This window comes from Durio zibethinus, chromosome 22 (genome assembly GCF_047325235.1).
Source record: "Durio zibethinus cultivar Kanyao isolate XHJ-2024 chromosome 22, ASM4732523v1, whole genome shotgun sequence".
NCBI classification, from domain to species: Eukaryota; Viridiplantae; Streptophyta; class Magnoliopsida; order Malvales; family Malvaceae; genus Durio; species Durio zibethinus.
This window is the reverse complement of record NC_143183.1, coordinates 14875640-14898171: the sequence shown is the minus strand read 5'-3', so window position 1 is coordinate 14898171 and position 22532 is coordinate 14875640. Positions and strand designations below refer to the sequence as shown.

General features: G+C 30.2%; 2 protein-coding genes and 1 pseudogene across 3 annotated transcripts; 1 reads left to right on the top strand and 2 right to left on the bottom strand.

The window, feature by feature from the left end:
* The first annotated feature begins 460 nt into the window (after positions 1-460).
* Positions 461-1659, top strand: LOC111307962 (uncharacterized). Its single transcript, XM_022906345.2, has one exon. It carries the CDS (start codon positions 755-757, stop codon positions 1502-1504), a length of 750 nt encoding a protein of 249 aa, XP_022762080.1. The 5' UTR covers positions 461-754; the 3' UTR covers positions 1505-1659.
* A 2866-nt stretch (positions 1660-4525) lies between these two features.
* LOC111307101 (uncharacterized) lies at positions 4526-8991 on the bottom strand (annotated as a pseudogene). Its single transcript, XR_016331941.1, has 4 exons — positions 8576-8991; positions 6921-7476; positions 6584-6650; positions 4526-5801 (listed from the first exon to the last, which is right to left on the bottom strand). The product of XR_016331941.1 is annotated as an uncharacterized LOC111307101 (transcript).
* A 6035-nt stretch (positions 8992-15026) lies between these two features.
* LOC111307961 (uncharacterized) lies at positions 15027-21580 on the bottom strand. Its single transcript, XM_022906344.2, has 5 exons — positions 21288-21580; positions 20987-21137; positions 19823-20235; positions 16131-16394; positions 15027-16011 (listed from the first exon to the last, which is right to left on the bottom strand). Exons 2-5 carry the CDS (start codon positions 21112-21114, stop codon positions 15302-15304), a joined length of 1515 nt encoding a protein of 504 aa, XP_022762079.2. The 5' UTR covers positions 21115-21137; positions 21288-21580; the 3' UTR covers positions 15027-15301.
* Between the last annotated feature and the right edge of the window lie 952 nt (positions 21581-22532).

The following is a 22532-nucleotide window of genomic DNA, read 5'->3' as shown; positions in this document are numbered from 1 at the left end:
TTATTTTCCTACTTAATCATTAATTAATTAAATTAAAGTGTACTTAAATAATTTGTAAACAATACTCAATAATATTAGTAGCTATATAAATCTCTTTATTTGCTTTCTTAATCATTAATTAATCAAACTGAAGAGAACTGAAGTAATTTGTAAATAATAGTCAACAATAGTAGTAAAAATTATTAGTAGTAGCTATTTATTTTTTTCATAAAAAAAAATGATAGTATTGTAGGATCTAATAGTTTTAAATATGATATAATCATACAATATAAAAATAATAAAAAAGTTTAATTGAAAATTATTTAAAAAATTAAATTTATATTTAATAAAAATAAAAAATAAATTTTATATTTGATATATTTATATAAATTTAATACAATATTTTTTATATTTTTATACATATTTACTTAATATACAAAATATAAATATAAAAAATTTTAGATTTTCATTGAGTAGGTAAGTGATGGATGATTCCACTTCCCCCTTGAGTTTTCTGCACGCCCATATTAAAAGGCAGATTTCAGAATTTTCATTGACAGCCTCACCTTTACTTCTGCAAAAAAAATATTCCCATTCTTAAAAAGAAAAAAGAAAGTTTGAAATCACAAATTTTAATTACCCTTTTCAGCACTCAATCTCAAAGAAGAAATTATTTTCACAATCCTTCCTTCCACTCCAGGTTTTGGGTTTCTTTATCAAAATCTTCCAAATAAAAAGGGAAATTTTTTTTTTTAAGATTGACGCCATTGCTTTTATGATTTCAGCTTTTCCACTCTTCAAACTGATCAAGATTTTGATTCGTTTGTTCAACAAAGCATCTTTCTTGTTACTATTAATCTTGTTCCAAACATTCTCCTTTGTTTCCACTTGTTCACAATTCACCTCAAAAACATCAAATCTTTGTAATAAAAACAGAAAACCCAAATCCCAAATACCCTCAGAAAACATCATGAGAATCCACCCAATGCCCAGGAAAAGAAACATCACTATCCAATATGAGATGAACCCAAGAACCACAAGGTCCCAAGCTGAGACCTTGTTGACTGGTGGCTCACACAAGAAACTCCGGAGGCTGCCCCACATCTTCAGCCGCGTCCTGGAACTGCCTTTCAGGTCGGATGCTGACGTGGCGGTGGAGGAAAGCCCCGACTGTTTCAAGTTCGTTGCCGAAACGGATGGGAGAATCGGCGACGTTGTCAGGGCTCATATGGTGGAAATCCATCCTGGGGTTACTAAGATTGTGATAAGGTCGAATAGTTTGGTGGATTTTAGTTCGTTGGATGATTTGGAGCTTGACATGTGGCGGTTTAGGCTTCCAGAGACGACGCGGCCGGAGCTGGCGAGTGCGGTTTACGAGGATGGGGAGCTAATTGTGACGGTGCCGAAGGGAGGTGAAATGGAGAATTTGGAGGAAGGAGGTGGTGAAGGTGAAGGGAATAGGGAGTTTAGAGGAGGTATGGGAAATGGTAATAATAATAATAATAGGCTTGTTCTTGTACAGTAATAACAATCGAACCGTTTCCTTTGTTTAAATTGCATGTTATTTTCATCTTAGTCTTTGAAGGTCGTTGCTGAAGCTTAGCCTTCCTTTTGTTTTTTTTTTTTTGGTATGGTTACCTTTTATTACTTAATCAAATCAAGAATTGTTCTTCTATTGCATGATGGGCATTATGACAGGTTTGGTTTGATAGTGTTTTCTTGGCATGATTTTGATGCGTTTATTGGGGAATTTAGATGATTTCTTTGGCATGATCTTGATGTGTTTTGTTGGAGGATTTACCTGGGTTAATACCTTTGAGTAGAATAGTTGTTTTATGTGCATGTTTTTTGTATATTAATGTTACTTATGGTGCATTTCGATTTTTGAAGGAAGAAAAGGATTAGGAATTTTGATATGTTCATAGGAATGTACATGCTCAGCATAAGTTCTTGACTATGAGACAAATGATCATAAACATGTTTGTGGATGTTTTTTGTTCCTATGCTGCTTTTCCATAGAAGTGAGAATCGACATAAACTGGTCTAAATATGTGCTTGATTCAAATTGGGTTCTTTTCATTTCTTATCCCATAATTAGGCAGATGGTTTTCCCATAGAAGTGAGAATCGATATAAACTGGTCTAAATTTTACTATCGTTTTGTTTTTCACATTTCCTGTTAACTAATCAAGAATCAAGATGTTACATGCTTGTCGACATTACAAGGTTGTGATTGTGATTGACTAAATGATTACTTTCCGGTCTTGGTCCTAGAGATTCATGGTATTTTAAAAACGTGTCTGCATTTTCTGGTATGCATCCTGGGTTGAAATTCAACCATAAACAATGTAAAGCAAAAGCATTTTTTGTGTGCTGATGTTGAGAATTGGTTCCCTTCTTACTTTGTGGTTAAGAATCTATTCTTTTGGTCCACTTGGTCGATTTGGGTAAGGCCATCAATTCTTGCACTTAAGGGTTTCATATTTTGCCATGTGATTTTGGTGATTTAAATATTTCTTCTAGCATATCAAGCTCTTGCAAAGTAATGGTAAACTACATTATCTTTTGAGGTCTTTTATTGATTCATTCTCTTCATACTATGAACTCAGTTTCTCTCCCAGTGTTCCATATCTGTGATTGTCATTGGTTGCTGAACATGCGTTCTCAATTTCTCATCCTAATTTACTGCAAGACTTTCCAAAAACATTTATTATCATACATCCCATTTTCCCAAATTGACATAAACGTTGCCTTTCTAACCTCCCACAAAAGGTCGATTTCCGCTATTCTTAATATCTTTTAGATTGGCCATGCTGGTTGTCTTACTGTTCAGGCACCCATCCTTTAGGGTTGGAAACAGCTCCCCAAGCCCTTGAGAGGAGCTGGGAATGAGATTTGACCAGGGACCAGGGTAATGGTTTGCTTACCTTTGACTGCAAATGCTTTTCCTAGAAATTGAAACTCCTTTTATTAGCCGTGGGAGGGATTCATTTCCTATATCAATTTTCTTGGTAGGGATGCTCTTTGGGGTTGCAATTGTGGAGTGACTAAAGTCACCATTCTTAGCTGAATCGATACATAAGAACGTCTCATTGCACCCTCTAACACTACCCCTAATTATATCTGTGTAATGAATCAGTTATCAAAGAAATCATATGATTTCCATATAAAGTTTTCAACACAATTTAATTCCTAACTAAAAATTATGCGACTGTCACACGAAAAGAAAATAAAAAAGGTAATATGAAAAAGAAAATCAATCAAAATCCATGTAATGAGTGGGGGGACAAAATCATCTGCTAGTTTGAATGACTAATGACAGTGTACAATTAACTGAAATGCCGTTTCGTTTGGAAGACCATGAAAAATTAGATTATTGTGTAATTAAGGCCAAATCTTGAGGATGAGAGAGTAATTTAATCTTGTTATATTGTAATATATGCTATTTTTTCTAATTTAATAAAAACGTGAAATGAGAGATCAAACAAATAAAATTAACATCCATTTTTATCAAGTAAATCAATTTTGCAAACAAAAAAATTTGGATGATACAACCTAGGAAGATACTTGTATATTTATTCTAAAAAATTCTTCGATTTTGCGTGGGTCACAAATTTCTTTTTATTTTTAATAAAACTTAAATTTTTAAATTTTTAATTTAATAATTATATAAAATTTTAAATTCACACATTCTCAAATAAAATGATAATCAATTAGTAAAATATTTAAAATATTTTTAATTTTTTAATTATTTGAAATCATAATAATTTTATATAAATAAAAATATGATCTAAATATCTTTAATAGTATGTATTTATGATTTTCATTTATTTTAAATTTTTTATAATTATTTGAATTTAATCACAAGTTAAAAAAATATATGCATATATTATTTTCAAAACTTAATCCATTATTATTACATTTAAATTTATTAGTTTATTATAATATATAATACTTTTATTTAATTATTTTTTAGGGCAATTAAAGATATGTAGATTAAAAGTTAATAGAAGGGAATTTTTTATCCAAAACTTGATGAAACAAAATGTTCATTAGACTTAAGCTTTTATCACAAATAAAATCATAGGATCTAATTTTACTTCCAACCCATCTCCTATAACAAATAATGATATTTTTCAAAATGGATCCTCAAATAATAGGTAAAACGATTAAAAACAAACTTTAAATAAAAATTCAATACGGTTCAATTGAAATAAAAATAAATATTTAAGGGTTTAATTAGATAAAAATAGATATTTAAAAATTCAATTGATCTAGAATAAAAAAAATTAAAGTTTAATTAATTACAATAAAATATCATAAATTTAAATAATTATTAAATTTTTGTTTGAATTTTTTTTATTCTTTTGCCTATATAAAAAGAATTAATATATGAAATATGAGTCAACTAAAATATTTTTCTAACCATGTCATTGTCTAGAGGGAGGGTAAGTTACTAACGGATGCAAACACCCAATGATAAAAGGCAGACACCAGTGCAATGACGAGGATCACACCATGCGTCTAAATCAAGCCATAAACAGAGATGATAATGTGTTTACGCACATCAATTAACAAAAGTTGACTCAGTTAAAGTAATAAACCATGAAACTTGCCGGTTTAAGCCTGATTAACACCTAAAGAAGTTCCTTTTGTAATGTTAATTTTCGGGAGGGAATATTTAAACAAATCATTCCATGCTACAACACAACCAAGGAAATGTATATTTCTAATTTCTGTTTGATATTAAACCTTTTCATTGCAAATAACAAAAATCTCTGCAGAAGACTGCTTCCCCTTTTTTTTTTTTTTTTTGCTGGGGAAAAATTCTAGTCTCAAAAGGCATTAGACCCAATCCCTGATCCCCAATGGCACAGAACTTGCTCCCTAGTAACAGGATTTTCTCATAGCCTCTGCAACAGCAGTTCTACCAAATCATACAACAAAATCAGTGAGTGGGGAAAATGGCACCCAGACCAGAGCGGATCGAGTGACGCAACTTCCTCTCTGCTAACAATCAAGCTTCATAACATATTTTCCCCATGCAGTTTCTTTGGCAATCAATGAAATAAAGGACACTTGCAGAAAACTCATTAAACTGATGAAACCAAACCTCGTATGATCACGATCTTGTCCTAGGGGTTGAGCTCAATTGTGATTTCTATAATGCAATGTTCCTTTTTTAACAGCCTTCACATGTCTTCTCTCACTCTTCTTGGACAGAGGAATCACGATTCTTGGGGTGCACGGTTTGGCCTATTTTGCATTATGCAACTTCAAAGTCAAAGATGTATCGTAATCAGTTCAAAGGATGTGTTACAGTTCAAAAGCAAAATTTGTTGTTCACTAGACAAATTAACCCATTCTTATGCCGAATGCTTTAGTCCTCAATTTCCAAACCAAACTGTTCCTTCAGGGTAGCTTTAGGAGTCCTGCCAAATCCATTGGCCACTTCTTCCATTTCTTTGAGTTTCATGACTTCTTGTTTTATCTGATCCACTCTGTCCAAAATGGCATTCAGCAATGCATCTGCTTCAGTTCCAGATGCCAGATGAGACAGTTCAGATCTCTCCTCGTCCAGCTGCCAATAAAGATTGCAAAGATAATTTTTCTGAGCATAAAGCCTTTCTTCTGCAATTTTGTATTCAGACTCTTGTGCCTTTCTCAGAGCCTGAAGAACCTCATCAATTTTATATTCAAGTTTTAGGTATTCACTCTGATAATCAGAAGATATTGATAAAACTGACACCATGCTCGATCTAGTATCCAGAGAGTCCTGATGGTTTGTTGGTTCAAGCTCTACATTTCCATTATGGAATACACCTGCACATAAACCCGAGATGGCTTCTTATCCAAGATTTATGTAGATGCATGAACAAAAGGTACCACACACAGAGAGACAGAGACAGAGACAGAGAGAGACAGAGATTACACAAGGAACTATGAAAAGGTAAAAAGGAAATAATAAACACAGTGAAATGCATTACATGCGGGGACAAACAAAGAAATGTATTTCAAATCTTCAAGCTTTGATATTTTAAATTCTCAAACTTCAATAAATGCATCCATGCTTAAACTCTGGAATTCCCTCACCTGTTTTGCTCAATATTACATTCTGCCTATTTTGGTCAACCTCAAATGACCAGTCACATGTATGCCCATAGCATCTAAAGAAAGAATCATGGTGTTGATGAATATTATCAACAATACAAAATGACATTATTGAAGGCAGTGGTAAGTGAAAATTTACACACTGAGTGTTAAGTAAGAAGGGTTTAACAACAAAATTCATATGCAAATTACAATGTATAGAGTAGTATAGACAACCATCTGGATCTGCCACAGTGATTGTCCAGAAAACCCACAGTGTAAGTGATATGTATTAATGCCTAACTGATCGAAAAGATGACAAAATAACAAAACAAATAAACTGCCCATCTTAGAGAGGAAAATAAGGGAGTTTTTTTCTTAAGCCACTCAATTTCCAAATGTACAGCACATATTTTGATGCAAATTAATATAATAAAATGTTTCATGCATTGCTAGCTAATGTAAAGTTGTGACTTTATTAACTTTCATATAAATGAGATTCGCAATTAAATTACCTGTAGAAATAGCAGAATCACTTTCTTTCACTTTCCAGATATCTTCAAGAGAAATCCCACATTTAAGCTGATGTAAAGAAGAAAAGCTCTTACTAGCGTTTTTACGAACCCCCAAAGAGCACAAAGAAAAATTTTTGCAAAAGCAAGAAATCTTGAAGGCTTTGCTTGTTAAGAACTAGGAAGAATAGAACGGGGTAATGATGGAAAATTTATTAATCCAATTGTTAGGTTTCATAGCCACTTTCCTACTTTGTAGCTTAACCATTGGCTTAATAAATCTTCCATCCTTCCTACCAAGCAAAGCCTAAGTCTCCTCGCTAGATTGCATTAGCTTTACCTTTGTGATAGCTCACTCAATATGGTTCAGTAAGCCCCTTGCCTTGCTCATCTGTGAACCACGTAAAATACAGACACCAATATTCAGAATCTTCTCAATGTCATCACGAGAATCTATGGACTCACAGGTTTTTAAAAGCATCATCACATGTGGAACCAAAGATGTCTTTGCATCACAACGTCAACGATAGTACTCAGCATCCAACCCAATGCTACCTCCAACTGTCCCAGCCAAGTAAGAGCGAAGAGCACAGTTCAGATGAGCAACATGCCCACATATACAACCATCCACCATTGCTTCACATTTTATATAGCCATAACCTTCATATTTCAAGTCGACATTCTTGCTACACAGAATACACAACAGTCACGGCAGAAACGAGGTTCACTACAGCAAAGATCACAAGGCAAGGGAACCAAAGAAGGGCTTTCTGCTTCAGCAAATAAACTTTTGCGCTTTCTATTTCCAGCCTCACAAGTCAAACCATCAGACTGGGGGTCGGAAACTGAAAGGTCAGCTATCTCTTCAGGAGAGGCAACAAAGAAAGCTCGTGCAACTGCTTTACACATTAAGAAGCAAAAGTTTGTCAGATAAGGAAAATAGTTCACGGTTAAAACTAGACATCTTGAATAAACTATCTTAAAACATTTAAGGACATTCTATATATGCTGCCTCAATAAGGGGAAATCATGGTAAGGATGCAGTCTTCAATAATACCAAGAGATTAAACACCAAAACTTTGCTTTGTAGGGTGGATAGAAAAATGGAAACATAGAAAATTGGAGGGTAAAAGTGACAAGATGGAAAACATATTTTTTATTTCCATAGGTGTGCTTGGTAGGAAAGATGAAAAAGTTGAGAGAAAAAATAATTTTCTTTCCATCCCTTGCTTGATAGAGTTGAAAATGAAAAAAAAAAAAAAAAAAAGAAATGAAAATTGTATTATTTCATCATTATACCCTTTGTAAGCTAGATAAAAAGGTAAAATTTAAACAATGAAGGACAATCTTGTAAATATGCAACACTTGACTCACACCTCTCCCAATTTCTCCTCTTACCTTTCCAATTTGAAATGATTTGTTTTTGTGAATAAGAGTGGAAATTCTTTCTTATTTTCTTTCTTCCCACTTTTTTCTCCTACCAAGCACTAACAAAAATCATTTTCTCTCCATGTTTCCACCCACCCCCTTCCATCCTCTCACTTTTCTACCCTACCAAGCAATGCCTAAGAAAATGAATTAAAAGCATAAGATCATTACCTATGTGATGCAATGATAGACATTCATTAAGATTGCATTTCCAAGTTCATGAAATAAAAAAAAAAAAAAAGTCCAAGTACAAAAGAATACCATTATTTACTCAATGACTGCACTGAAGAATATGATTGTCATGAAAGAGCAGTTTGATTCTGATATTCAGCGGTAAGATGCTAATGGTTACGAGAGTTATTTTATTATCTATGGCTATCCTCTAATTACACAGGACGCATCTAGAATGCAGGCAAGAAACTAACAGGAGCATACGTCCATGGTTCAAAAGTTAATGCAGCTAACCATAAAAGGAAAAAAAAAAATCAAATGAGCACATGAAGACTGTAGTAGAGAAGGAACAGAAAAAAAAAGAAAAGAAGAAAAACACAGTTATTTGGAGCTGACCATTTGTCAAGGAATGCTTTTTTGCAGGGATTTTCCAGCTGAATGAAGCAAAAAATACATTAGTGTCTGCACCAGGGAACACCATTTTGACATACCGCCAACTGAAAGCTTGCTAGCAAGACCACGTTTCTTGCCTGAGTTTCAAGCTTGTGGAGGCGCTTTGGAGGATACAAGTACCTATCCAAGAAACGACCAGTAATGGCAACTCTCCTCCCCACTTTCCATGTCCATACGTCACCCTTCCTAGGCCAATCCACAGAAGCATATGGCAAGCCTACACCAGATGCCTCTGGTGAGACTGGCCTTAGAAGAAGACCATTTTCTCTTTTCCTAGGCGTGCTTCCATTAGTTTTCTTAGTATTATCAAGATCCATAAGATTCAAGTTTAGGTGACAAACAGCCAAGGGCAAGCACACTGCACTCAATGCTATTTAAAATTTTATATATGTTTAGCTGTTAACAGACTATAAAATACTTTGAGTTAACGTAACACAAATTCCATCATTCATGATCCTACTCCTATTGCATTGAATGCAAGCAAAGATTTGGTTAGCTAAATTTTCAGTATTCCATAACAAAGCAAAAACTACAGCTGAATTTTGTATTGAACTGTTTCCATAATTCAGTTCAATTACTAAATGAAGATAATATAAACATACTGATAGGTACTCAAATGAAGATATTAAACATTCGAAATTCAATAAATTATGCAAAAAATAATAAATCAATAGATCAACAAAACATTGCAAGTTCTTTTAGCATTCAATTAAGAATTCAAAAGTCTCTTCGATCAATCAAAATTAAGCCAATGGTGTTCCATGATTCAACATACAACGTTAATTAACATTAAACTTTTCATCTTTTAACTTATTGATTCATGTGAAAACGCGAGAGAAAAAATGAATTATAAGAAAATCACCTGAGATAGTATTTTAAAATTTTCACGAGAGCGGTACGATCTTTGCACCTGCTAAACTGATTTATAAAAAATATATATATAAAAAAAAGAAAGCAAATAATTTCGAGGTTTGAAGATAATAAAATTTAAAACAAAAAAAGAAGACAAACTTTGGAATTTGGATTAAAGGAAGCAAAGAAAAAAGAAAAAGAGATGATTTTTTTTTTCAACAGGTTGAAGAAGAAAATGAAGCCCTAATTAACACCCAAATAAGGAGAGCAAGGATGGGAATCACGCTAAAGAGGAGAATAAGGTGTAAAATATATTAGAATGAAGCTATTTGCATCCAAAAAATTCTCAATTCACCCCAAAAAAATTAACGTAAAATTATTTAAATATCCATTAATTAATTATTTTTTTATCATCCATATCTATTCTCAATAAGTTATTAAAAATTTATTTTCAAAAACTTTCTCATTATATCGAAAAATACATTTTCAAAAAGCATTGCAATTATTCGAAAATACATTTTCAAAATGCATTTCATTTATCCGTATTTTTGAAAAGCATTACAATTATTCGAAAATTAATTTTTGGAAGTAATTTTTTACTTCAATTTTTTTGTTGTAATCTCTTGATCAGTGTTTGGTATGAGAATATCATATGTCATTTATTGCCATCTCTAAACAAATCTTAATAATTTCTTCAAGGTATGTGCTATTTAAATATGGTAGCAAAAACCTATACTCTTTTGGTTGTATTATCAGTTTAATAATGTTTGTAGTATTTTTTCAATTCTAACAAACGTATTGAAAAAAATCGATAATTGTGAAGAAGTGTTCATATAAATGGTTACTGCACCATATGCAATGAAGTAATCACGCTTCATCGCACATGAATTGCCTCATTGTATGTGGTGAAACAACCAATCTGCATGAGCATCTATTCACATTTAGCAATTCCTTTCAGAAGCACACTTGTCAGAATTATAAAAATATTGAAAACATTATTAAATGGACAGTCCCTGGTGGCTAAAAGATTAGAAGTTTTTATTGTTAGATTTATCAATGTTTCTTACAGTGTCAATTTATTGTGTACCAAAAATCTATTTCAAAAAGTTTTTGAAAGATTTCGTAAATGAACATTTAGAAATCATTAAGAAATTCCAAAAATACACGTTCAAAAATTCTTAAAGGTTTTTAAAAATAAATATTTGAAAACTTTAAGGGAATTCTAGAAATAAATTTTTGATATATTGAAGAAGTTTATGGACATCCATTTCGAAAATCTTCAACAATTTTCAAACATTCATTTTCAAAAAGCTCAAATTACACTCAAAAACTTAAGATTCTAAATCTTTTAAAACTAAATACAAAATCAAACAAAACAATACAAAAAAAAAAAACAAATGATTTACCTCTAATTTTAAGTTATCTAGCGTCAAATAAGTGATTGGGGCTTAATTTGGGCTTTAATCTTTCAAGGGTTTAAGGTTTACGGTTGAAGAAGATAGGGTGTGAAGAGATGGGCTTTAAGGTTTTTTAATAAATTTGTGTTTTGAGATTAGGAAATAAAGATAAGAATTAACGAGTGTTAATAGTAGTGGAGTGTGAAGAGAAGAACTTGGGGTGCAAATAGCACAACTCAATTTATCATTCTTTAATTAATTATTATTTTGGTTTTAAATTGGTCACCTATTTATTAAATTTTTTAATTAAAAACTGGTCACTTTTTTATTAAAGTTTTTTTAATTTAATCTCTAAATTTGAATAAATATATTTTTGATCATTAAATCATTAATCTTTAATTATGTACTAACATAACAACTCTATGTAAAAATGATAAAATAACCCTTCAATGAGTTTCGATCCATCATCGTCTAACGAGAGCATTATTTTATATTGAAAGTCGGATTGAAAACAGAACGACAATTTTTTTAAAAATAAGGTCAGATTGCAAATTGATTTTAAGGTAATTTTTCTCAACTTACCTTAAGATATATATAAAAAATATATTTTATTATTTATTTAATTTTATATTATATATTAATAAAACTATTATTTAATACCTTAAGATATTAATTTAATAAAAATACTATATTTACATATAATTAATATATAATTTATATTAAAAATAATATTTTTATTAATATTATATTAAATTAAAATAATTAAATTAATTTCATATGAGATACATGCTCTATAGATGCATGTTGGACTAGAGTTAAATGTAAAAATAATAATTTGATATCAAATTAGTCAAAATTTAGTGAAATATTTTAAAATTCGAATTAGAATTAGAGCAAGCAAAAACCTATTTGAACTAAATCCTTTTCCATCATTAAATTGCCATGTCAGTTGCAAGATGCCACATAACATTGTTATATGACCTGACATGCACATGGTTTTACTGATGTAATAATACCACATGACACTTAACACCTAACATGTTTTGCTATGTTCACATGCCATTAAAGACTAATAGATGGGTGATAAAAAATATTTATGCAAAATTTAGTGATTAAATTGAAAGTTGTCATAGTTTAATGACTATTTTAAAAACACGATCATAATTTTTTTTTTGTTTTTAATAATTTAGTGATCATTTTAAAACAAAATCATAGTTGAGTGATATAATGCAATTTATCCAAATTTATTTGCCGTAATTGAAAATTTTTATAATGAAGCTTAAATGACTCTTTTACCTTGGTTGGAGAGGGTTTTTTGCGAAATGTCATCCTTTCACGTGCTTGCTTTTGTGACGGTGGTTAACTATTATATTTAAAAAAAAAAAAGAAAATAAAAAATAAAAATAAAAATAGAGGAATTAAAGTCAATGTGATTTTTTGGGTTAAAGTATTTTCTCAATACATTAATCAGAATGACATAAAGAAAATAAATAATAAATTTATGTACAAAAATAACTAATTAATTCATTTATAACTATAGATTAAAACTACGTGACAAAGGATGCCGTAAGTCTTTGCTTGTCTTTTTTTTTTTTTAATTTTTTTAAAAAATCTTTTAAGAGTTAATATGTTGATACATGACGAGCTCGTACCTTAAATTTTTTTTAAAAAATTTTCAAAAAATTTATTTATTTATTTAATTATAATTATAATAAAAAAATAAAGAATAGGAGGTGAGTAGAGAAGTGTTGTTGGCAAGTGGCAACTACAAAGCCTCAAATTTTTTGAAAAAAAAAAAATCAATCATCTAGATAATAAAAAATTCTCTACAAATATATTTTATTCGTTAAAAAAAAAGTCAATCCCGAAAATTATAAGATTAATTAACATATTAAATCTCAAACATATATTAAGACATAAAAAAATACAATTAAAATAATAATCAATTTAAAAAAAAAAAACTTATACAAAAATCAATAAAAATCACAAAAATAGCAAAAATTCTTTACAAATTACCAAATCTAGAATTTAAATATTTTAAAAACTAACGTCTCTTAAAAACAAAAAAATAAAATTTAAAAAATCAAGACATTAGAATTGAGATTTTTTTAATAAATTTTAAAAGAAAAAATTAATTACAAGCAATCAACACAAATGATTATATATATATATATAAGCATTTCAATTTTTTTTTCTTTACATCCCAAAAAATTTAAGAACTGAAAAAGATAAAACTTTTAAAATTACTGTTTGTAAAAAATTTTAAAAATTTTCCAAACAAAGGAGGGGTAGCATTCTAGTAAATATTTAAAAGAATGTTAAAATGCGATATTTTGACTTTTTGCAATATATAAATCATCATGGATTTGTTACTTTATTAGTTTTATACAAGGCTTAAGGTCAAATTTATTATTATAAATCAGAATCTGAAAGATACAATTTTTAAAAATCTTTTATTAATGACTTGATAAAACTTTTTTATTTTAATTTATTCACTTTTTTCAATTTTTTAGAACTTGGTGGTTTTTCCCCTTATTCGTGGGTAAAAAAAACTTGGTGTTTTTGTATTAAAGTTTTTTTTAGATAAGTTTAGTATCATTTTTAAAATTATCATGGTGACGTAATAATTGAGATGATTTTATTACCAAAATGATATTATCACTCAAAATTTAAAATTATTTTATTTGGTTAATAATTATTAATTTATAAAATTAAAGATTATTGTATTTAATATTACTGAAAAACAAACACTATTTTATTTAGAAATACTAAAATAACTATCTTTATTGTAATAGTTATATAAATTAATAATTTAAATGTTGTTTAAATATAATAATTCATAAAACATAATAATATTTTATTTATTTTATAATAAATATAATTAAATTATTAATTATTAAATTAATAAATATATTTATTTGTTAAGTAAATTAATTTTTATAATATAAAATTGTGTAAAAAATATTTAAATTAAAAAATAAAAATAATATATTAAAATCATAATCCAAAAATAAAGACATTATATTATATATAAAATATTAGAAAAAGTAAAAAGAACACAAACTATTTTTTAACTTGTTATAACGAATATTAATTTGAAAATATAAAATTTATAATATAAAATAATTATAATTTTAAGAGGAATTAAAATTTAAATTCACATATTAAATAAGTAATATTGATTATTATTAGTTTTATATATTATTTCGTTTTGATGATAAAAATTTTTATTTTTTTGTATGAAAATTAGATTATACTATAATATAATAATCTAATCAATTTTAATGATTCAAGATTACTATCACATAAATTACAAAGTGTTTACTAAACATGGGATTTAATCATTATGTATAAATTATCATAAATTTTAAAATGATCATTTCATATCAAACGCTATTTTAATTTTTTTTTAAATTTCAGACTTTGATAAAGCTTTAAATTTGAAATTTTTTTTTAAACTGTGAATCATGTCGAATGATATTGAAGAGCACCATATTTATAATGTTAGCTTATTAAATATGAGAGAGTCATAAAATGAAATCAACATCTTTCATTTCATTTCTAAATTATTTTAATTAATTAAGGATAAAAGAGAATAACTCTTTATTATAGATCCCATTCTAGTATTATTACACTCTTTTAACATTTCCCTTTTGGCAAAAAAAAAAAAAAACTCTTTTACCATTTCCCACTAGCATGCATTAAACAAGGCTAAAACATTTTAAAAAATTAATAAATTTTATCACTTTATTTAAATAAATTTTTATATTTTTATTATATTCAAATAAATTTTTATTTTTGGATTTATATCCAAATAAACTCTTATTTAAAAAAATATATATTAATATTAAAACTTATTTTTATACAAATTAAAAACTAAATAAAAATCAATAACTTATTTGAATGTAATACAATTATATATTCAAGTAAAATTCCAAAGCTTTTTTTTTTATTATTTTAGCCATTAAACAATTATAGACCGATAAATTCAGGCCAAAAAGCAGGGAGAATAATTATATTTCTTTATTTACTTTATTCCCTATTAGTTTAACAAATCTTAACAAAGTTTTTACCAAAAAAAAAGAAAAAAAAAAAAAAAGAAAACGAGTGACTTTTACAAAATCCTCCACCGGTAGATCTCAAAGTATTCAAGGCACAAAAGGACAGTGCATTTCATTCAATTCCATAATAATTAGATAGAGCTATGGCACCCATCCTCGATAATTAAGAGTTTCAGACTGAAAATTACAAGGAATACCCAGTTGGTAAAGCTATTATAATGTCACAATCCGCTAAAGCAATGCACATGAGAGCAGCAGCCTCAGCTATTGTTATTGTAGAAAATTAAAAGCATAGTCCTATGACCATAGTGTTCAAATATTAGCTCCTTACTAGACATGGTTTCAGAAGATGATTTTCTTCAAAGGGAAAATCCTTTTAGAGGAGCAAATTTGGCAAGTATTTCGGCCTCTCGCCCTTCTGCATTTTCCTTCTTTAGTTCCCATTCTGGCTTTCTGGCATTAGCAAGCTGAACTTCATGTACAACTTTGGGAATGGAGTTTGCCACCAACTTTTGATTATAAGTCAATCCCTCCTTGTCTCTCTTCTTACTGTCTATCAATCTGGTAAGCTGAGCACGACGGGATTTAAGTTGTGCTATCTGATCGTCAATTTCTTGGACAGTCAATGTGTTGGAATCTACCTCTGACTGCAGATGTGTTACTTGTTCTTTTAACTCACTATACTCTTGCCTGAGTGAAGTGACCTTCGCCTTATTGACCTCAAGGGTTGTAAAGAACTTGTGTGCCTGCTCCATCACTCCCCTATTCTCTAGGAAAACCTCACAATATGATGGAATCTCTTCAATCAACTTCAGCTTCACAAGTTGTTCGGCAGTAAGAGTAGGATCCTTCCGAAGTTTAGATGCTAGACTTGTGAGTTCATCAAGGTCTTTGAAGCAAATCAATGAAGGGAAATCCATATCAAGAAGCGAAGATAGTTTCTTTCGAGCTTCAGCCATCTCATCTTCATCGGCAAAGGAGTTATGCATCTCAGGATGGGAAAATGGTTCTTCAGACAGAGGCTGAGCAAGCATGTCATCCAAAGAATTGAGGTAGTTGTCAAATTCCGCTGCAACCATTTCAAAACGTGAATTAAAGGAAAAAACAACACCATTTCCAGGAGAAATGCAAAATATGAGAACAGATACTTTATCCCTTCAAAATCAATAGTGATTTTCATATTCTAACCTCTAGTCGTTTCATCATCTAAGAAAGACATATCAAGACTGCCATTTGTATCTTCAATTTCAGGTGGAGGTGGGGCAGAATCTTTAAGACGCTGACGAGTTTGTCGCTTAGGTGGGGCAGATGCTGATCCTTTAGTTGTCTTCTGCTTCTTTTTACTGTCGGTGGAAAGGGGAGTACTGGATTGGGGAGTCCTCTTCCTCTGGCTGCTTCTCGGAGTCTTTTTGTTACTTTCTTTTTTAGCATCCTCCATTCCTTCTGCTGGCGCTGGAGGGTGAGAGTGGACATTCATTACATAAAAGAAAAGTATTATAGTTAAGCAATCAACAGAAAACAGAGACGGTGTAACTTAGAACTCAAGGGAAGAGTGAAGATATATAACTAATAGGTGAAAGAAAAAACTAAAATGATATAACCTGGACTACTACATCAACAATTTCCCTATTCCCAGATGAAAACAAGAATGAAGGGGAGGTAGAAAAGGGGAAAGAAAATTAATTTTGAATGTACTTGATTGAAAGAACAATGAGAAAAAAAAAAAATAGAAAAGATGATAAATTTTCACACTTATTCACAAATACAAATCATTTCAAATTGAAAAGATAATAGGACAGAAAATAGGAGAGGTGTAAGCGTTGCACATTTACAGGATTCTCCATCATATTTAGATTTTTCCTTTCATCTTAATTTACAAAAGGTTATAATGATAAAATAATATAATTTTCATTTTTTTTCCTTTTATTTTTCAATTCTACCAAACAATAGATGGAAAGAAAATTACATTTTCTTTCAACTTTTCAATCTTCCCAACCAAGCACACCAATGGAAAGAAAAAATATATTTCCCATCTTTCCATTTCTCACTTCTTACATTTTTCTATCTTTCCACTTTTCAAGTCACCCCACCAAGCAGAGCCTATAAGATGAAATATTTACCACATCTGCATGCCTGGATTAGATTATGTCAACTTTCCCCTCCATTCTTCTGTATACTTGGTTTAACAAACCTTCCCAATCTTATGAAGTGGGAACAGCGGGGGAGGGAGGGAAAGGGAGAGAGAAGAAAATCAATTTTATATAGGGAGTATAGGCTCACTTCCTCAGACACAGAAATGGAAGGAAAAGTTACTAGCCTGAGCAGGCACATATATTGACAGCAAGCATGTAGCTAGACACCAATCTTAGAATTCCAGTAGGACCTTTTCAAAGCAATTAAGGTGTTATGGCGGCCCATAGAAAGACCTCCCCCTTTGAACCTCCTAAGATGACTGCCATTACCATAATTTTTGACAAGATATTCAGTTCATACAAACATACATAATAAAGAAAAGAGAAGCCTATAAGGTCAACAGCAGTAGTAACATGAAATGGAATAATTCTTAATTTTATAGATCTGTGTGGCCTGCAATCAACAACCTTTGACAAAAATATCTGACAAGGATGGCTAAATTATAGTATCCATGCCTCCAACTAAAATATTATACAAAATAAATGAACATTGTTTGGCAAGACAATTTCAAAAGCTTTTTTTTGGGACAGAATCATAATCGTATGGCATACAGTTAAACAACATGTAAGCAACAAAAAGGACCTCTCACCTTCAAGTTTGCGCCCAAAAGAGTGAAAATCTGATAGTTTATCACTATTAATGCCAGAGAATAAACCAAATTGAGGAAGAATTGCTTGTGCAATATTAAGTTCTCACTGACAACTATTATAACAAGTAGTTGTGTAATAGAAGTTCCACTTAAAGTGCAGATAAAATCTTGATTTCATTTAGATTTACTACAAGTCACAATTTCTGGATGAAACAAAAAATAGCAATACCAACCATCATCAAAACTATAACTGCTATATCATTTAAAAGTGCAAGCACTAAGAAGTTCCTTTAAGGATATTAATTAGGCATAATTATAACAGGCCAAGAGATCCCAATAGAAACACTTCATACCACCGTCTAATGATATTTACTTACCACTAGTGGTGTTGGCTAGACAAGCTAGAGCATCCACAACTAAGTTACAAGCAGAAGCAAATTATGGAATATAATCCCTAAGTTTGACATTCGGATGTAACTTGGGCTACATTTCTGGGGTTGGGTTGGGTTGGGTATGGATTTGACCCAAATCACAAGGGGTCAGCATAGGTTGGGTTATGCAGTAGACCACTCCATTTCACCCTAACCCAACCTGATCCAATTAGAATCGAGTGGGTTCATAGGTCAATTTTTTTTTTTTTTTAAATTTTCACTTTCTTTCTTTTAAAGAAAATTGTTATATATTTCATTTTTCATATAATCTTTGCAGTACAAACATGACAAGCCCAAAGGAACTTACTGAAAAAAGTCTGGAAACTCCAGGGAAATTTGCCAGGGTTTTAAGCAGAAAGCCTAGACCAATACTATCTTGTACAAGGATACCTAGACAGACATGTAAAGAGAAAATGCAAATTTAAACATGCTTAGTAAGTTTCTAAAATGTTTAAACATACCTAGGCTCTGTTTGTTTAGCAGAAAATAACTTTCGGAAAATGATTTCCGAAAAACATTTACATTTTTTGAATTGAAAGAGATTTTCTATTATTTGAATGAGTTAATGAAAAATGTTTTCCGGTTGTTTTCTGAAAATTTTTTTTCTAATAATATTAATATAACTATTAAAATATTAAAAATTATTTCTTATTAAAATTATTAATATTAAAATATTACGTTAATATAAAAAATACTTATAATAAAACTATTTATTATTCTTTATATTATTTAATAATATTTATTAATATAATATCATTTATTAATAGATTATATTAATAGTATATTATTTATTAATATATTATAATTTTATTTATTAATATAATATTATTTATTAGTAAAATTATACTAAAAAATATTGATAAATAGTTCTGCTCATAAACAGTTCTTTTCCGAAAAAAATGTCTTTCCCCTTTTCAAATCTGTAAGACAATTTCTAGAACAAGGGTCTTATTTTCCGTTGACCAGTAAGTTATTTCCCGTTGACCAGTCAGTTTTTTACCAAACAAACATCTGAAAATGCAGAAATCATTTTCCATGAAACAAACTGAGCTTTACCGGAAAATGTCTGGAAACTCCAGAGAAATTTGCCAAGATTTTAAGCAGAAAGCCTAGACCAATACTATCTTGCACAAGGATACCCAGACACACATGTAAAGAGAAAATGCAAATTTAAACATGCTTAATAAGTTCCTAAAATATAATACTGTTTTTTTTTTTTAATTACAACAGACATAAGCAAAATGCCTTGTGCAACGTTTTGACTGTGAAAAAGTCTCAAGAAGAGTGTCCTACAGGGTAAAGTAAATATGTCCGTGCATGTATCAATGTCTCTGTGTGTATTTTTCTCTGAAGTCTGGACTGCTTTCCTATTTCTATTATTGGTCCTTTTTTCTTCCATTACTCATGCATTTCAAACTTCTTAAGTTACTAACATGAAATGTGAAGATCTGACTCACTAGGCACCAATTCACCTCAAGCAAACCTTAATGGTTTATCCCATCTACCTGGACTATGCTAATACAATGAGATCACTCCATCTATAATTAGACACCAAAATCTTACATAATCAAGAGTTATTCTAACTTTCTTCAAGTGGAAATTGTTAGAAATTCAATTCCAAGCAAGTTGAAAAGGGGGAGCAAGAAACAGAATATTTTTCAGCCAACCTTTGGTAGGAGATTCCAAACTGGCAGGGATCTTCCAAAAAAATGAAGCAAAGAATGCATTAATATCTGCATCTGGGAAATGTGATCGGAGAAAACGTTCCAGTGTTGGCTTGCTTGCAAACATTTTTGGATTATTTGGCATTCTAAGACTTTTTGGAACATTGAGAAATCTATCGTTGTAGAAGCCGGAATTGTTGACCCTCTTCCCCACTCTCCAGCTCCAATTATCACCAGGATTTGGCCAATCTATAGGAGCATACGGTAACCCTTCCCCAGCGGAACCAGGTGGAACCGGTGGAGGGAAATTATTCTCTTTAATTACAGGAGGAATAACATTACTTCCATTAGGGATGTCATTCTCCAGAAATTCTTCTTTTTGCTCGGATGGAACGGAAGCTGGTCCACCGTAGTAGCTGCACTTGGGATAAAATAGCATTCAAGAAACCATAATCATACACCATAAACTTACAAAGGTACATCTTCCAAATTACTTTAAAATTCATATTACTTCAATTGAACAGATGTCGAAGCTGCTATGCTCACTAATTGAAGACAACAGCATAGCAACAAGAAGAACATTGTGCAATAATTGAGGACTTTGGTGTGAGAATGATGGTTTATTCGAGGAATCAGACACTGAAGGTTTCACTGATTACTAATTACTATAAATGATATTTCCACTTGCAGGTAGTTTACAGAGTTAAAATTAGGGTTAGAGTAATATGAAGCCACTCTGCATCACAGCTTCAATAAACAAAACAACCTGAAGAAGAAGCAAATAATACCATATAAAATGTCCACAGAACCATGCATCATTATTAATTGGTAACACAGACCGAACTAGAGGTTTGCAGGCTTCCTATATGCAAAAGACAAACCACACTCCTAAGAAATAGAAATTTCTTTAATTTATGTAACTAACCTTCTGATCATTACATTCAAAATGTGCATTTTAATACTATTTTAAACATGAACTCATAAAAAAAGGGAATTTATATACAAAAATTTCTGCTTTCTAACACATTTTAGTTTCCATATACTCGAATTCTCAGGATTATCACCTTAACTCATCCCAGTAGCAAATATGTTAGAAAATGAGTAACAGAAACAAAGAAACAACAATTGCATGTAAGAAGAAAGAAGAAATGAGCACAGCAAACTTACTCAGGAAAGAGATCTTGATGGATATCAATCTGAGGAGGACTCTCCAAGTCAGAAGGGCTATCAGGGTGAGGGGAAGTACCCAAATGAGGAGGAGTACCCATATGGGGAGGAGAAGGAATTGACATCATTAGAACAAAAATTCCTAGTTGACCTGCAAAATCAAGGCACCCCACAGATAAAAGATCAAATTTTTCGTCTTTAGACTGTCACTCAAAAGAGATCCTTAACTGTAAGAAATGGTAAGAAACTGAAGACCTAAACTTAAGAAAACTGGATTTACAAGTTGAAAAAAGTTAGATACCTGATCTGGGACTCTTAGAAATGATGTCTGAAACAAAAACTACTTTATTGCGACCCTAGTTTAGGGATGTAAAAAACCCAAAAAGCCAACTGCTTGTCCCTCTCATCTGTACAAGGAGGAAGAATGCACCAAGGGCAGCGAGGAACGTAAAATGACTGTTCTACCCCTTCGAAGTGTACACTACTTTCGTACTTCCCATTTGTGTCTGAATGATGTTGTGTGATGGCTCCTTTAACCGAAAGGATAAAAGCGAAGTGTATTTTGTTTCATATGGGCCTGTTTTTTTGCTCACCAGCTTATGCTGATGTTAAATTTTACTTATTTTTATTTACTTTATTTTGTTTATAAAAAAATAGAAGATTGATTAAAATTTTGACAATTTTAATAATTTGAAAACTAATATTCACACCTTAATAATTTACTTCATTTATATAATAATTTATAAGTTACTTTCATTTTCGGATTCAAATTTGTTTCGAATGCTTGTCTTTTCACTTGAATATTTTTTTTTAACTAGTACCTCACATGAAAAAAATAGAGAACAGGTAGAATATGGCAAGTGTAATACTAAATCCAATTTAATTGGTAGAACGGGAAATTTGGAAATCTTGGTAATATCTGCTAAGAGTGTATTTAAACAAAAAGTCTTGAAATGAACATCAGTCTAATAATTTAGCATTTATAATTGCATTCATTGGATAAATTTTTTTTAAAAAGAAATTTTAACTATTAGAATTTGATGACATAAAGGAATAATTATAAAAAATAATGATATTGTAGTTTAGTTATAAAAAATAATGATATTGTAGTTTAGAAAAAGAAAATTATAAAAAAATTGTAATATAAGCATCATTAGATTTGTAAAAAATCATAGATAATGATTAATTTTTTTCAAGAATAATTACACATCATAATATGAATATAAGTGATATATGTTAATATAGAGTAACCATTTCGTATAATCCTTTATCCTTGATTAAAATACATTTTCTTCTTAACATCCTCTATCAAAAGCTAAAATTAAACCATTATAATGTGTTTGGTATATAAAATTATGATAAGATGATATTAAGAATATAATTGTATTAAATAATACGATTTTATCTTATATTTGATGTATAAAGATTAAGATAAAATAATGTATTTTTTGATTAAAATTATCCTTCCTTAAAATTTATATAATTTAAATTAATGATGTAATTTTTAAAGGTATAGTAGGATATATAAATTAAATTTCACGAACTA

What these genes read in the sequence shown, in the direction of transcription:
- LOC111307961 (XM_022906344.2), bottom strand. Translation starts at nt 21,114, where the DNA reads ATGATGTCAATTCCTTCTCCTCCCCATATGGGTACTCCTCCTCATTTG. An exon ending in CATCAAGATCTCTTTCCTGA is followed by an intron (nt 20,236 to 20,986) that starts GTAAGTTTGCTG and finishes TCCCAAGTGCAG; the next exon opens with CTACTACGGTGGACCAGCTT. An exon ending in AGATGATGAAACGACTAGAG is followed by an intron (nt 16,012 to 16,130) that starts GTTAGAATATGA and finishes AAATGGTTGCAG; the next exon opens with CGGAATTTGACAACTACCTC.
- LOC111307962 (XM_022906345.2), top strand. Translation starts at nt 755, where the DNA reads ATGATTTCAGCTTTTCCACTCTTCAAACTGATCAAGATTTTGATTCGT.